At 45.3% G+C, this 17510-nt stretch overlaps 1 protein-coding gene across 1 annotated transcript; it reads right to left on the reverse strand.

Annotated features, from left to right (window-relative positions):
• Positions 1–2150: 2150 nt before the first annotated feature.
• On the reverse strand, positions 2151–15544 carry DMRT3 (doublesex and mab-3 related transcription factor 3). Its single transcript, XM_090275853.1, has 2 exons — positions 15085–15544; positions 2151–3170 (listed from the first exon to the last, which is right to left on the reverse strand). Exons 1-2 carry the CDS (start codon positions 15542–15544, stop codon positions 2206–2208), a joined length of 1425 nt encoding a protein of 474 aa, XP_090131979.1. The 3' UTR covers positions 2151–2205.
• Positions 15545–17510: the final 1966 nt, after the last annotated feature.

The following is a 17510-nucleotide window of genomic DNA, read 5'->3' on the forward strand; positions in this document are numbered from 1 at the left end:
TTGTTAAATAAATGTACATAAACTTTTGAGATGAAGATATATTGAAAATATATCTGTCCTGGGTAGGCCCGATATTAGCCCATCGCTTTCACATAAAATGGCCTCAATATGTGTCTTTAGAATCAGGTCGAAGTATTCCTCTCCACTTCCCTGCCTTCTTCATGTACACACTAATGTTTAAATATAACTCTAAATTGTATTTACTTTTCAATACTATTATGTAACTATGTCAATTAAATACATATTAGTCCAACTAATAATAATGAATTTTTCCCCCTTAAAGATATCTCCTTTCAAAAGTGCCCAGCAGAAATAAAGATGAGATGGTCCTTTTCTTGTACATATATATTTTTTTTCTCCTGGGACCCAAACAAAGGTGGGAGTCAGTTCCCACCCCTAGCTGAGGGAACATCTCAGGCCAAGAGGACTTGCCCTCCTCTCCCCGAGACTAACCTCATCAAGAGTTTTTCTTGTCCTGGAACCTCTCTCTACATCTTTGTCACAGAGATGTTTTTATTTACTTGCTTATTTCCTTTCCTTTCCACCTTCCTCAGTTTGACCCAGGCAGTCATCTTTCAAGCACTCTGAAGAAGGAAAACAGTGTAAGAAGTGATTGGTGTGGTCACTACTGAATATCATTGTTTGAAAACCCACTTTTAAACACATCTGAGCAAGAAGTTTGACTTAGGCAGTACTCCCAAAATGCTTTTGAAATTAACAGGAGTACTGACCAGTGTTGTTCAGATGGTTAGGCGTTCTCCCACAAGGTGAAAGGTCACCAGTTTGATTCCTGGTCAGGGCACATGTCTGGGTTGCAGGTTTGGGCCCCGGTCAGGGTGCATAGAAGAGGTAACTGATCGATGTTTCTCTCCTTCTCTCTCTCCCTCCCATCCCCTCTAAAAATAAAATCTAAAAAAAAAAAAAATTTAATTAAATTAAGGGGGAAAAGCTCTGGTTTTCAATGTTTTGTGGTGGCCATCTTCTCCAAGCGACAACAGGGAATTCACTTCTCCATCCTAAAGGGAAAGCTACTGAACTTAATAGGAGTAACAGTTCTCATATACCAAGTGTTTTCTGTCTGGTGCCGTGCTAAGCACTTTACTTACTTCCCACACGGTAGACTGTCTTGTTTCCACTTTGTTTTTAATGGGGTTCTCCATTACCATCCCTGCCTGGCGTCATGGGCAGGTAACTCGCACAATAACATACAAGGAACATTCTGTTACACATAGTAGGCACTCACTAAGTATCTGCTGAAGAAATAAATGAACAGATAGAGTAACTGAACTAACTCTATTCTTGAACAATAAATTCTCTGATTGCAGCCCCAAACTTTGTCATTCATGTTTCTCAAGGAGTGTGTCACTGAACTGACACCTTGATTTGGGATCCATGCAGTGGTAAGTACCGTTTACATCAAGTTTCTATTTTTAGAGATCCTCTTTCCACAAGTAGAAATGACATAAACCAAAATCATCTCCTTAGTTTATTTCTTCTAGAGTCCTTAGCATGCTACATTAACCTGACAAAGCTTAATCTTGTGTTCATTTCACAATACATTTCATGCAGTTCACAGCTGTGATTGGTTTTACATCGACATTACACATGTTTTGATTCAGCCAAGTGAAAAGAATAATTCTTAATGGAGTTTGTCTCTGAAAACTGTCCAGGCTTAAATAAGCACGGGAGCAGTTCACTCTATTCTTACGTGCAGTCTCTCTTTAAAACACAAGGACTTTTAGCGTAAGGATATAATGTCTCTTTACAGTCCGTTTGCAATCGAACCACTTCCTTTAGGTTTCACATATCCTGAGGAATCTCCTTTTACAAAACTGCATTCAAGTATACTATTTTATTGAACATTCCAGGTTGAGTTTAGGAGCAAGGCTGACCTTCAGCTTTACATCCCCAAATAAATCTTCCGTAGACCCAGCTTTCCCAAGACTATTCTTAGCATTAGACTTTCTTTTACAATAAACATTCAGCACTAAAGCCACAGAGCAGAGCTATTTGGCATTTTCCAGTGAAGTGCAAGAAATTAAATAAGTTATGTTTTTATTGCTAAGATATAGAATCAAGCACAGTCACTTTGTCAAACAGAAGGAAAAGGAATACACAGGATGTGGCCTCTCCTCAGGGCCCCCCCCTCCCAAGGGTTCTAATGCACAGAACATGTCACCTGATCACCTCCTGTCTGGCACCACTTTAAGAAGATGTGTTGAGTATTCTAGAGTCTGAGGAGTCAGACCTCTCATCATAGTCATCCTCAGTGTAAATGGACTGCTTTGACACAACTGGACACCCATCGTCAGGGATGGAGATTCGAGGGTCTTCTGGGGCGCGAGTGGGGAGGACAGGCGAGCTTCTGAAGACGCTGGTAGAGTTACTGGGGAACGGGCTGACGTACTGGGACCTCAGCTGGTACTGCTGCTGCAGCGTCATGGTGTTCCACAGGGTGACATCGTTGGGCAAAAAGGGGCTCGACTGGTTTCTTGCCAAAGTATTCCTCAGCATGAGCGGGTACCGGGGCGGCTGGGGGAAAGGGTGCTGCAGAGGCACGGCCAAGGGGTTGGGGACAACGTTACTTGAGTCAGCAGAAAACCTCAAGGTGTCTGGGACTCTGAAGGCCGATCCCACAGACCATTTGGAGGAGGAGATGGGGTAGGAGCTCAAGGTGTGTTCGAAGATGTGGCCATTGGAGGGCAACACGAGACTCTCGGGCTCTGCTGAAGTTCGGTCGGCGGCCGAGAGGGAGGACCGGCTGGAGAGCAGGACCTCCACGGCACTCACCAGGTCCCCCCCACAGCCCTTCAGGATCAGCTCGAGCACCGTGGGCTTCTGGTTGGGGAATATTTTCTTTAACACTTCCAGAGGGGGTCTGTTGGCTTTCAAGCTGAAGGGCAGAGACACAGTCCCTGAGGGGCCCTCAATCAGGAGGTGATTCTGTTCCCCGTGGTACTTGGGGCTGTCGGAGCGGCTCTCAGAGTTGCTGCCATTTTTCTGGACTGCATACCCACCTTCATCCACCGACACTATCTCGGGACTCTCGGGGGTGAAGCAGCCCTTACTTTTTGCAACATCTGGGGAGCTCCTCTGGTCAGTGTCTTTGTCACTGAAGGTCTCTGTGTTGTCTGCCAAGCTGCTGTCCCCAAGTCGCTCTTCAGTCAAATCTGAAAAGCAGAGAACAGCTGGGTTAATCCTTTCCTGGTGTGCATAAAGAGGAACAGATGTGCTCAGGAGAGAGCCCTGCTTTCTGGAAGGTGAAATGTGTCCCAGTGGGTTATAACATACCGCAGGCCTTAAAAAAAGAAATCCAAACTATGTCATTGGCAAATGGCACACAAAAAACAAAACAAAACAAAACAACCTGAATATAAAAGATCTAGAAACCAGAGCAACTTCTCAGAATGATGTGTGCTGGGAAGCTTGCTTTAAACATGAAGGGCAACATGACACCTAGACTCACAGATGTGGCTGTCTAGCAGTACAACCTAAACAGGGATGGTCTATGGAGCTGGGCATAAACACAGCCGAGGGAAGAACAGGAGAAAGAGCTCAGTCTTTCTTCTAGCTCCTCTTCTACAAATGAGGTGTCCAGTGTAATCTAAGGACATCAGCAGCTGGTGCATAACCCATACACCACAGGAAACTGTAATATTTTAAATCCCTTTTCCAATGCGTGGATTTCTTCTTAAATATGTCTTGTGAACCAGGTATCGATATGTTTCAATAGCATACCGTGCATAATAACTGGTTGATATAATTGCCAAAGTGAAAGAAAGCAGCCTCTATACATTGAAATCTTTCTTTAAAAGCCACTTGAGGGGCTGGCAGACTTGGTTGTCTATAACTTGCATTAGAAGGCAAGCAAAACCAGCTGTGCACTCTGGGTGATGGGACAGGCTGCGGGCAAGGAAGAAGGGTGTGACTTGAGAGGGCTGTGAAGCTGCGCCAGGAGCCTGACCCATCTATGAGACGTGTCCATAACCTGCAGTGCAGCGGGGAGACAGGCTTTCATGTACTGTTTTATTTTTATTAGTAAAGTAGATGGGAAAAAAACAAATTATTATAAAAAAAACTCTGAAAACTTCTTGAATTATTTTAAAAGAAGAGAAAATAAAGCTTCCCAAATAAAGCAGAGATTTTCTGGGAAATAAACCAGTTATAAATTTAACATTTTGACCTAAGACATTACCCACAAAGGGGCTAATATTACAGTGCTAACCAGGCAGGAAGGAGAGGTAAGACTGGTTTGCTTGCAGAAGTAAATTCTAACAGACCTTTATAATAAAGAAACATATTCTTTATTAATAAGCTATACACAAGTGGATTTTTATCCTTCTTAAAACATGAGCTGGCCATATCTACTCAAAACCAATGTAACTGATCTAAAGATGAAAATTATTAATGACTCACTTGTCAGGTTGTAAACAATTGGTTTGCCTGTGTTTTCTACTCCCCTCCCTGAATAGCCTCATTGTCACCTCTGTGGGCACACCTGATTACCTGTAGATAGCCAGCTGGTGAAATTTTATGAAAGTGGCTTCTAAAATCCATCTCTTATTTGTTGCTGTTTATTTAAAAAGCCTTTAACAATGGCCCATTTATGAACATTCTTCTAATATGGGCTGTATCTTAAGTATAACTGGAAAGCAAATCTTTAGTTCTTCACAAAGCAATACAAATGTGCCAGGCACAAATACTTAAAAAATATTCTTAAATTAGATCAGTGGAACTTACAATCATAAATCTGATATGAATTCATATTTATCCCAAACTTGCATTTTAAGTAAACTGCTTCTTTTTTTATATGAAATGTAAGTTTTCTATATGGGGTTCATCTGAAGCCCACACACAGAAGCCATCTCTATTTTCTATGACAACTCTTCGATGCACAATAATCCCATCTTTGAAAGAGAAATTTGACATTTTCTCTCCTCCAGCTTCCTAGGACTAGAGACCCAGCTTTCATCTCTTGAGTTAATGTGGAACTTGTACTTCATCCAAAAGAGAAAAACAGCACCAAAAAAAGCTTCTATAAATCACATTCTAGCCCTGACCTGGTGGCTCAGTTGGTTGGAGCATTGTCCCGTATACCAAAAGGTTGCGGGTTCAATTCCCAGTCAGGGAACATACCTAGGTTGTGTGTTCAATCCTCAGAACAGGGCATGCATGGGAGGCAACCAATCAATGTTTCTCTCTCTCCCTTTCTCTCCCTGTAAAATCAATAAAAACATTTTTTTACAATAAAAAATCACATTCTAGTCAGCTGGACCCATCTAAATTTTCCTGATTCCTGAGCCCATGCATGCCTCTTGGCTGTTACTCTATTAGACAGTTGAAATGAGTGGACAGTGATACTGTGTTAACTTAGCACCAAACTGAACGCACCATTAGATTTTGGCCCCTCCTCAATGGAGCTCCGAAGAACAAGTCAAATACTCTCGCTGAGCAAATACAGACATAAAATAATGTTTTAAATATTATGTAGTTCTAAAGAGTTTTCTGTTATTATCTGTTATTATCAGTATCAAGTATTTGTATCCCTATTGTACACAAGAAACTAAAGACACAGAATGGATGGTAGAAAACACCAGGAAGTATGAAACTTGCCCCAACTTGTGGAACTTATTAAGTTGGGGTGATAAGACGCATGTACAGGGGGAAAAGCAAATACACCCAGGTAGACTTGCTAAGCATAAAATGTAACACATGTACACAAATGTTCATAGCAGCATAACCCATAATAGCCAAAAGGTGGGTGCAACCCAAGTGTCCACCGATGGATAAATAGATAAATAAAACGTGGCCTATACATGCAATGGAATATTATTCAGCCTCTAAAATGAATGACATTCTGACACATGCTACAATATAAATGAACCTTGAAAACATGCTAAATGAAATAAGCCAGTCATGAAAGGACAAATATTCTATGATTCTACTTATATGAGGTACCTAGAACAGGAATGGTCATAGAATGGGGGTTACCAAGGGCTGGGAGAAAAGGGAACTAGGGTCTTATCGTTTAATAGGTACACCGTTTCTGTTCAGGATGATGAAAAGTTCCGGAAATGGAGAGTGGTGACAGTTGCACAACATTGGGAATGTACTAATGCCAGTACATTATACCCCCTAAAAATGGTTAAAATAATGAATTTTGTTTTGTATATTTTGGCACAATAAAAAATAAAGAAATATGATACACAGTATCATAGCAATGTAGGAAATGGTGAGTTGTTTTTTTTTTTTTAAAGAGAAACAACTGGTTCTTCTAGAAAATACAAGTTGTATAAGTATAGCTAAAAAGCTCAAAATGAGCTATTTTTTTTAAGTTGCTTAAGTGTTTTTATTTATTTTATTTTGGTTTTTAATTTTTTATTGTATTTTTTTCCATCATCATTTATCCCCATTATACCTCCCTCCCCTCCCCTCCCCCCCCTGCAATCACCACGCTGTTGTCCATGCCCACGAGTCCTTGGAGGGATCAAGCAGAAAAAGGAAAACCTAGCTATTTTTAAAAGAAATGTGTGAACCTAAGAACATCTTTCTAGTTTGAAAGGTAAATTTCCCTACCCTGGATGAGTTTCAAACACTGACAACATTTGAGGAAAAGGTTCTAAAGGCTGTCAACCAAATTCACTCTTCTGCAGAACGCTCCAGAAAAATGTGATTCAAAGATGAGTTTAGCTAAAGGAGAACTAGGAAATGACATTCTGGCTAATCTGATATATCTACCATATTGAAAATGGAGTATTTTTTTCCAAGACAGCAAAGGATATACCATCCCAATCAACTGGTTATGGGATGGCTGGAGTATAAGTCTACGACAATACAAAATTCCACTGTCATACCCATTTTCCTGTTCTGCAGAACAGGCTACAGTATATGGATGCCACCTTGTTCATCAGTTGTGACCCTCTCCACCCCGCCCGAGACTGCAAAAGTCTGTTTCTTATTTTCCTGTGCTACCCTTAGCCCTGCTACTGTGCCCAGTGCACCATGCACTTCCGGTTATTTCTCAAGGAGCAGTGGTGGATTGTGCTGATTCATCCACTCTCTCTCTCTGGGCTGATCGGCCTCTCCAACCGGGAGTCCACTATGGTGAAAATGTGAGGAAAACTCACAAGACGTCATAGGAATCAATTTTACAAACTGAGAATGTTCCAACTAACCGAGTTGAGCACTATTGATACTGTTTTCAAAGGGAAAACAAACCATGTTGAAAAAAGCAATGAGTGAGATGCACCTATGGCATTCATACCCCTGAGCAGCAAGAAGGGCCTGCTAGGTGCTAGGTGTGCTGGGTGAGCAGAATCCCAGTCAACAGCCAAGGCTATCGGGGTTTCAAAACTGGGCAAGCCTCTCACCTTGCACCAAGAGTAAGTCCTCGCCCAACAATAATTTCTGAAAGCATAATATACAGTCACGGTAATTTTGTGGCACTGTGGTGTCTAGTATTGATTCTATTGTTGTACTTAAACTAGATCTTGTACATTATTCGATTATAAATACTGAATTTCACAAATAATTATAGAGGGTGAGTTGTGATCCCAGTGATAAAGTGTAATTTAATAACAGGTGTTTCTTTACATCTCTAGATTTTTTCCTAAATAAACTTTATCAATTATTTATGTTGGTTTAAAACACAAAGGCCTTTCCTGATATAGAAATGTAAAACTACCAACTAACAAAATGAAAAGAAAACTACTCCCTAAATGCTTTGCCCTCCTTTTTCTTGAAACTGACACTCTAATTCCTAGAACATAAAGAATAAGAGCATATTTCAACTGATATTTGTGCCCCTAGCATATGGGCACAGAAAGCCAAAACTACTACACAAAAACTAAGAAGAAATCAATTTCATATGATATTATAAACCACCTATTGAAAGTGATACAATCTGCTGCCTCTAAGGTTTAAACATCTACATATTTTAAAAATCTTATGAAATGTTCATGCTTCGATTTCCTATTTTTCATGATGTAGTAACATAGCCATCTCTAAAATAAACTTCACAATGCTGAAGGTTTTTAAAAGATATTCAATAAAGAAGGAAATTTTTATGTGGATTCTCTATCTACCTACGTATATATATTCAAGCCATAAGATAGCTACAGGACTTTAAGGGGAGAAAACGAACACACACAAAAGTAATTGCCGATCTAAAATTACAGTTTGCAAAATCTTTCTTTAGAGGATTTTTTCATATGAAAGTACAATACAATAAAAAAAAATTCTAGGTATTCATTTCAAACATTTTGAGAAAGCCTACCGTATATGGAAAAAATTTTTTTGCTCAAGATACATAAACATGAAAAATCTGTCTTACTTAAATGTGGTGGGTTTGATACATTTTATCCAATTATATCTACAAAAACAAAATATATCTTAACATCCAAAATGAAAACACAAAAACCCTGGCATAAAGAGAGAAATGTTTCCTAGCATAAGTCACTGGATTTTTCTTTTCCTTTTGGAACCAGGTCAGGCATTTTGAAACATGGATAGTCATGTCCCCATCTGTTCACTTGAGCATTGGGGAGTACACTTCTAAATAACTGTTCCCCAATCGGTCATTTTCCAAGCACACAAATCTTATAGCAATGGGAGGGAAGGAACCCCAGGCAGGACCACGAGTGGCGTCCGGAAGAGTCAATTGCTCACTTAGAGTTCCAATAGGAGACAAGCTTTTACTATTTCTGTTACCTTTATCTCACACTACAAGTACAATCCTTAAAAAACTGAATGGCTGACAACCTGAAGTACAGTAGGAAATGAATGTCAGTCTAAAATCTTTCCTTTTCTTCCTTTGGTGGAAAGAAAACATGTGAATGTACACATATATAGTCATACTTTCCCTTTAAAAAATCATTAACAATAATGGCTTAATAACATATAGTATTGAGATGGTTCCTTAGGACCAATATTTTCAGGGACATAAAGGGGGACCTGAGAAAGCATGGATCTGTAACTGTGGACTATACATGCCCTATGAAAATTTCGTTTTGACCTCTTTCTTGACTCAGGAAAGGACGTTTTTCAAGAAACAGGAGGGAAATTACCTTTAAACCGACACGTGTATTTGGTACTTAAAAAAATGCAGCTGTCTACTCCTTCATCCAGCTATTGAACAAATATCCTTGAATCCCTCCCTGCGTGCCCAGACCTTGTACCAGGTACCATTACACCGACACCAAGAAGATCGAAGCATTGCCTCTTGGCCACCGAAAGGCTTACAGTTTACTAACTAATCTTTTGCAAAGTTTACATTGAAACTGCATCTGGGCAGACAATGATGTAGTCATTGAGGCAATATTGTGGTAAACATTCACAGATAAAAACTATGGGTGCAACAGATATTCACACTGAATTAAAGTAATAATCAGTGGGAGAAAAAGCAGAACACTGACCCCAGCTTTATAAAATTTATGTCTGCCTCGTCATTGGAATCAAAAGAGATTAGAGATCTGGTAAGGAACTATGGTTCTGATATTTAAATGTTTCATAATATTGTCACTGAGTAGTGTATTAGCTTATTTTTATAGCTGTTTAACTATACAATAAAATGAAGAAAAACCACTGAGTTGTATTTTAGTTTTTTCTTAGTGCTCGGACAAGGAAATGACTCACTAAAGCCAAGGAGGATTCTTGGGGAGTGACCCTCAGGCCTCAGCCTTGGTCATGGGCACCCATGCAAACTCCAGTAGTGAACTGGGCATCACTGTCACTTCGAACTAGACAGAAGGGCCCAGGAACCTGAGTGGCTAATGACTGGGAAGCCTCAACAGGTTAAAAAGCATAAAAAATAAAAAGGAGGAAAGTTAAGAGTAGGGAGGAGAGGAAGAAAGGGCAAGGAGGGGCAGGCAGGCAAATAGATTTTTACTGGGTTCCAGTCCTCCTCCCTGTCAGAAGTGCCACATTTCCAGAAAGGGGCTTCAAGTCCTCCAGGGACTTTGATTTATGAAGATTTACTCACTTTCCCTCTGTAAAGCTGTTAGCAGAAAGTGCTGACTGGCTGCAGCAAAAAATTTCTCATCGATGCTCTTTGATTGTATTTTGCAAACAAAATGCCTGTTGCTTGGTAACATTTCACTTGAGCCTGACCTTCCCCGAAAGTTATTGCTATCAGATTCGATTTACACTGTCCTCCTGTGATTACTGTAATCTTTTAAACCCAGGAGTTCATCCATCAGCGAAAAGAAAAGTTGGTTGTATAGGCCCAGAGCACGACTATCCGCCAGATTTATAACCCCAAGGAGTGTGTTGGGTGGAGGGGGCAGATTCTTTCCCGGATGGCAGTGGGACTCTGGTTTCTAGACATGGAAACCACTCAGGTTTTTTCTGCCAGCCCTGTCCTCAGGTCACAAGATGGAAACCAGCGCCATTCAAATGCCTGGCCATGGCAGCTTGGGCTCCAGAGAGAGAAGCTGAGAGAAGCGAGAAGCACCCGAGTGACCCCCACCCCAAGGGGTGCCCTCTGGGGTGATTGGAGCTGGGAGGGGACACCTCAGCCGCAGGTTGCCAGATGAATTTCAACTTCAGATATATAACGAAGGATTTTTAGTGTTAGTATTCCCCATGCAAAATTTAGCATCTTGTTTTTTATTTCCATGTTTTTTGCTAAAACTGGCAACCCAGCAGGGAGGCAATGGATGGCCTGAGAGTCAGGCGTGAGAAATGCAAGGGAAGTCTTGCTCCTCAGGCTCCCTGTTCTCAGGCCCTTCCCAGGTCTCCCTGAACAAGCCAGGAAGGAGCCCACTGCAGCGGGGACCAAAGGAGGCTGGGGGTGCCCCTGCCCAGGCAGCGCACTGGACCGGCCCAGCGCAGTTTCCCTGAGGCTGGCTGCAAGGGGACAGTGGTCCAGTGCAAACAGCAAGCGCCTTTCCAGAATTCTCATACCCCCTCCTCGATTGTGCTGCCGGGGTCCCTGTCCCCTGCGACTGTTCCCGCAGGCACACCACCCTACACTCGCCAGGCTGGGCTGTGCACCCGGCCGGCCCCCGGGCACAAATTGACTGGCATCCCCTGGGAAAGGCCAGAAACTGAATACCCTCCAGGTGCCCCTGGTGCCAGCCTTGGGTGGGGTACAATTTGGAAGAGACCACTAATACATTAACACATATTCCATCTCATTTGGGTGGCTTTTGTTTTCTACAGTGCAGTTCTGAGTTGTGCCCCGCACCCCAAATCAAGCCATCTTAAAACCAGACCCGGTTTTTAAGTTCAGAGGCACACTTCATGAATGAGCTTGAAGTCTTTCCCATTTTTCCGTTTTCTTCAGAGGGTTTCCCATCCTGGTCATTATACTTCATGTATGTGTCTTTCTTTTTTTTAATTAAAGTTAATTTTTTAAAAAAGGAACTAGACTGGACCCGATCAAACTGGAGCTAAAAGGTCCCGAGCAAGCATAAAGATGCTATGGGGTGCAGGGCTGGAGGGAAAATAAAATAAAGGTAGTTTTCCAAAACTCCTAACTTCTCTCGCTATAGGTCTCTTGTTCGCCCTTTTCCAGGAGAAATAAACAGAAAAGGAGACCCCACTTTCCTATTTGATCCTGCTCTCCTATTCCAAATATGACGTTATTTCTTTCGCTTTAAGGAGACTTTTAAGAACTTGTGTACGTATTCATTTTGGTGACAGTTGTAGCCCTAGAAAGAATCTACAGCTACAGATCATTCTTCTCACAGCCAGAGGAGAAGGCCCAGGACACTGTCCTGAAGGATGTGGTGAGGGTGGGGGAAGGGAGCCACAATACAGGAATGTAACTTTAGCTCTCACCTTGGTCTTGACCCTTAACTTTCCTCAGCTCTTGAGTCCACGTCCTGAAAGGCTGGCTTGGCTGGTTAAGGCTGCTGACTCAGATACACTAAGAGCTGAAAGGCGTCACACTTCCCAGGATATTTTTATGTGGATCACGGGTGGGAGGGCGTGCGAGGGGGATGAAGAGGGAATTTAGGAGAATAAATGAATCAATGGAATGTATGTAAAGAAGCTTAAACTAGAATTTTGTGCTTAATCAAATCTAATAATTCCAGGCCAGTCAGAGATGATAACAGAGGAGCAGGGGGAAATGTACGCCCCAGAGGAAAAAAGAATGCTTCAATCCATAGAAATAATAACATTAGACTATGAAAATTCTCCTTAAAACCATCACCACATGGATAGGGACATGCAACACACTACACTATTAAATAAAGTAACCTCCAATCCTTTAAAGACCCTGAAACAGAACTTGGAGATTTCTTCCAGCTACAAAACTGAATTTTGGTGTTAATGTGGCACTCTCTTAGCAGGGTGCTTTTTCTCCAGTGGTGCCCAGCAAACAGACTTTTCTCTAGGGCATGTGCTTTTCACCTGCATTTGTAGCCAACAACAAAGTTTCCACAGCTATGGACTCAAGAAGCCCTTTGCAAAATGACCAACCATGTTTTAAACACAGAAACCACAGTTCTCCATAATTTGCCAGTAGATATTTACAGATTCCTAATGGTCTGTGAACTTACCGTACATGCGGACCTACCATCTGAATAGAGAGTATCTGACATACTTCTAAATATGCGCGATATGTTATATACAAATAGATCATAATGAGAGCAACTGCAAAAAAGGTATAATACATACAGCAACCAGTAGTCTCATCCAGGCAATTTTCTCTGAAACCCCAAATGGGTTTTCTTACAAAGCAACGCATGGAAACGATCCACTTGTATGTTTACCTTTCTAATGGAAACAATTATCTGTTCTTTTCCTGCCTACACCCACCAACATCATTGGATTGATTGGCACTTAAAAGATGGAATTATGGGACCAAACCAACTGAAAGGAGAAAATAAAAGTTACATATATGAATGTGCAAGGTATGCAACGTAACCAGCTAACAAATGGTCCCTGATGGCTCAGTCTCAAAGCCACCACCACTCTGACCTTTCCCTATGGTAAATCCTATTCTCCTTCGCAATTACCTATTTTCAATTTGGAAGGCTCTGTCTATCCCTGAATACTAAGAATAAGAGAGCATCAGGTCTGGCTTGAAATACATCTCCCTCTTTAATTTTGCCACATCTGTATCCCTTCTGCTGTTATTGCTGCAGCTGCTGCTCGCCTTTCTTCCTGCCCTCACTACCCACCTCCTGAGGCTGGTTTTGGTTTTGTGACTCTCGAACTGTGGGTATCCCAAAGAATGCTTCAAAGGGCACAGGATGGGAATAGAATCCCCTCTTGGATTAGGACCCAGCAATCCAAGGCCCTATTACAGGGGTCCTGCTGTGCAGGTGGCTACTACAAACTGCTATCTACTACTGATATAAACTCAGATTCCTGCTCTGGTGCTGGAGGAACTGGAAAAGGGAACGTTAAGAAAAGTTATTGGCATGGATCAACTTCTAGAACTGAGACAAAACTCTCCTAGTTACTTATTCTAACCTAAAGAAGAAAAGCAAAATAAACCTTCTTTCTCTTTCCCTCTCATTCCTCTGTGGCAAACCTACAAATATGAAGAGATCAGACTGAAAAAAAGACAACTGGGATAGAGGGCATTACTTGAGAGAAATGCTTACACCCTACCTTGCATTAAATATCCACAAAATCCATGTTCAGCAAATTCTCTTCTGCCTTAAAATATCCAGTTCTGCTCTTCATGTAAGATGTTCTCAGAGCCTCAGGCCTGGAGAGCACAACTGAGCAACAGGGCAGCAGAACTGTGCCTGCCAGGTTGCCTATCAACTCACCCCCAACCAGGGAATCTGCATTTCCCCAGCTCCACACAGCAGGCAACTGTTCCTGAAAGCCCATGTCCGTGAGCCCTAAGCTTTTGCAGGCTTCCACAGCCCCCTGGAGGTGTGTGTTGGGGGGTCGGGGGGAGGGGGGGAGGCAGGAGCTCTATCACACTCCTACCCGTGGGCTCTGGGCCCTACAGTGCCTTCCCTCTTGAATTTCAGCATACCCCTTAATCCCCTCCCTAAGAAGATGGACTGTTTTCCTTTGCACAGTCGCCACAATGAAAGGGAAACACCAAACACATGTCAACTGAATTCCAAGAGCCTAAAATCAAAGGAGTGCTTGTGCTGGGCAGGATAGCAAGCAAGGGATACCCAAGGAGAAAGGAGCCACAACTAGTGTCTGCAGACCCCAGAGATCTGGAGGAGGGGAAGGGGTGGAAGCATAGGGGTAGAGGAAACCTCTAGAGCTCGGCACAGACCCACTCTCTCTAAAGCACAGCACAGGAGGAAAGGAGGGAGGAGACCTAAGAGGAAGAGAGTGCGCCTTTGCTCCAAATCTTGGAAAGTGAGGCCCAGGCCCACCTAGAACGGGGTAAGAGCTCTCCAGACGTGGTCTCCCTCACTGTAGATCAAGTTTTGTTTGTATTATTTTTTCAAACCACAGAGACGGCTGAAGACGACCTGAGGAGCCTATTGAAGGGCCTGAGCAGTTTTGCAAAGGAGCTCATTCTGGGACGCACCGGATTTTGGGTTCTCGCTATCAGTTTAGAAATCCCCCCTGGTCCTTTTAACTATTGCTTCTAAATGAGACTTTCAACAAATTACAAGACGCTGGAGACCTCAGTGAGCTACTAGACAGGCTTCGGTTCATTCCAGTTCCCTCGGGGCCATAAGAATGTCCAGCTCGGAGGCGACCAAGCCTTGGGCCTTGGCTCTGTCCCCGCACTTCCCCATCCCAACCTCTCTAAAAAGTCCTAAGCCAGGAAAACCCTGCCGCACGGCGGTGGGTATGCGCGCGTGGATTTTAATTTGGTCCTGTAAGGACCACTTTAGCTAAACGGACACGTTTCGCTTTAACCTGGGGGTGGCACTCGGCGAGCCCAACCTGGGGATGGCACTCGGCGAGCCCGTCGCACAGTTCTGATGCCTTTCTCGCGGGAGTCCGGGTTCCACCTGCCTGATCGAGACGGAAGGCCGGCTACTACCCGGAGAATAAGAACCGGCTTGGCGGAGTTTGGGGAGGAAGGCCCGGGCAAGGCCCACTGCCCTAGATTTGCCTCCGGGACTCCCAGGCAGAGCCGAAGCAGGTGCTCCCAAATGTTTCCGCCCGCGAGCCCGGCCCCCGCCCCACAGACGCTCTCACCTGGCTTGGCCAGCTGCGCCTGCAGCGCCCCGGGCTGGGGCTCGGCGGCCCAGCGCAGCGCTGCGGCAGCAGCCAACTCGGCGGCCGGGCGCGGCGGCTGTGGCTGAGACGGCTGCGAGGTCGGAGGAGGCTGCGGGGCGGCGGCCGCGGCGGCGTCCCCGGACGGCGGGGGTCCGGGCAGGGCGCGCAGCGAGTCAGGGATGAGGCTCTCGAGGCTCTCGTTGGCCTGCTGCCGGCGCAGTGCCACCTGCGCCGCCATGACCCGCTGCCGCTCGATAATGAGGATGCACTTTTCGCAGGTGCAATCTTTGAAGCGACAGTAGCGCTTGTGGCCCTTGAGCCAAGACAGCACGCCGTGGTTACGGCAGCGCGCGCACTTCGGCGTGCGCTGCAGGGGCGCCCGCGGCGGCTGCGACACCGGGCCGCCCATGTACAGATAAGGGGAGCCGTAGCCGTTCATGCCCCGGGCTCCCGGAAGAGCTGGCGGGCTGGCGGCGCGAGCGGCCCAGGGAGCGCTGGACAGAGGGGCTGGGAGGCCAGCTCAGGAGCGGCCTCTGGGCTGCGCGGTCCTTGGTCCCGAAGTCACAGCGGCCGCGTGGGTTCCCGGACGGCCGGAGATGCAGCGGGCGTCTTTACGACTCTCGCGGCGCTCGCAGCCCCAGCCTGCGCTGGTACTCCGCCAATTCCACGCCGGTCGCGTCTCCGCCAGCTGCTGCTTCGGCTGGGACGTCGTTTCTCGCCGAGACGCTTTGGCGGCTGCAAGGAGCCGGCGAGAGCTCTGGTTAAGGTATGAACCAGCTTATCTGCAGCTCCCGCGCGCTCTGCTGTGCCCCAGCACCTCCTCCACCGCCCTCCACCGCCCCCCCCACTCCTCTTCCCTCCCACTGCACCCCCCCTCCGCCCGAGTCCCGGTCTTCTTGCACTCCCCACCCCACTCCACGCCTTCCTTTTTTCTCGCGCCCCTGGAGTTCCTCCACATCAACCTTCCTTGCCACCTGCAGCCAGGCGGCTCTCGCGGGGGCGCTCACGGCCCCCTCCTCCAAGCTGTGCGCAGCCCCTGCGCGGGCGGGAGGGACTGTGGCGCTCCGGGACGCAGCGTTACACGCGGGGCGGGAAAGGGGAGGGCCAGCGTGGTGAAGGTGGGGGTGCCTGTTGGAGGCTGAAGTGGCCGCTCCCTTTCCTTCCCTTCCCTTCAGGCCTGATTTGGCGGCACCAAGCCCGAGGCCGCTTTTATTCCAACACTTAGCTGCAGAAAACTCGACTTCGCGAGAACTGGAGCCAACCGTGGAATTGGTTCGGGGAAATTTGACCCTTTCTTGATTTCCTTTTGCAACTTAAATAAATAAATAAATCGTGCTGCTGAAGAAAATGTTTTTGAAAACCTGCAGGCCCAAGGATGACAACCCATTTTGCAGGCACAGTCCTCCCTCTCTGGCGCTGAATTTATTTCTCTTAACTTTCTCTCATGTTTTAATGAACAGTTTCAGTCCTGAAAAGCGGAGGGAACGTTCGTGTGGAGATGTTGCTTAAGCGCTGGGTCTAAACTTTAAGAATGGCGACTCAAAAGTTACTGGATGTGATCTCGGCCCAACAGCCATTGAACCTTCAAATGGAGACTTTGCACCACCCAATTTCAAATCCCCACGGACTCAAGTTAGTCATGGATAGGAGTGGCACAATTTCTCTAACCCACACCATTGTCTTTGAGTAGGAGTAGAGGGGATCCTCGCACAAGATAGCAACATAAAACTTTGTTTAAATTGTTTGTGTGTTTCTAATCGCCTGAGTGCCGTTTTGGCCAGATGCAGCCTACTGCCACAAGCACGGGAGGGCTAATCACCCCCTCCCCCCCAAAAACAAAATACAGGTGGATACAGCGGTGCTGGGCAGCACAAAGGCTAAGTGCAAAGCAGGGAAGATGGCAGCCTTCGAGCAGGGAACGCGAGACAAGAGCGTAGACGAGTTCGCTGCAATGGCCAACCTTTCGGCAGTGCAGCGGCCCTTGTCCCCTAGGTAAGGCCGCTTTTCCCCCGCCCTGGAAACAAACAAGCAACCCGAAAACGTCCCTCTGTGTTTGCTGTGAATTCAAGTAAAGCACCTCCCTGCGTCATAGCAGACAACCCTCAGCGTAGAAGGGTGATTTCTGGAGCGGAGGAAGATTTAAAAGGGACCCCCGGCTGTGTGCGTTTCCCTAGAAGCCCTTGGAGCCGCGCTCACCCCCAGTGCAGGCCAGTTCGGGAGTTGGGGATCGCTGGATGCTGACCTGGTGGGGCGTGGGCAAGAATCCCTTGCGAGAGAATGCCAACACTGGGAGGCCTCTCCCAAAGCCCCTTGGGGCACAGACCCCTCGGTCTTTTCCCTTAACCCCCCTCCTCCTTCCTTTTCTCCCTATCTTTGGTCAAAAAACAAGCCCTAAAACACTACAA

Source organism: Furipterus horrens, unplaced genomic scaffold (genome assembly GCF_987537825.1).
Source record: "Furipterus horrens unplaced genomic scaffold, mFurHor1.1.pri manual_scaffold_4, whole genome shotgun sequence".
Lineage (NCBI taxonomy): Eukaryota > Metazoa > Chordata > Mammalia > Chiroptera > Furipteridae > Furipterus > Furipterus horrens.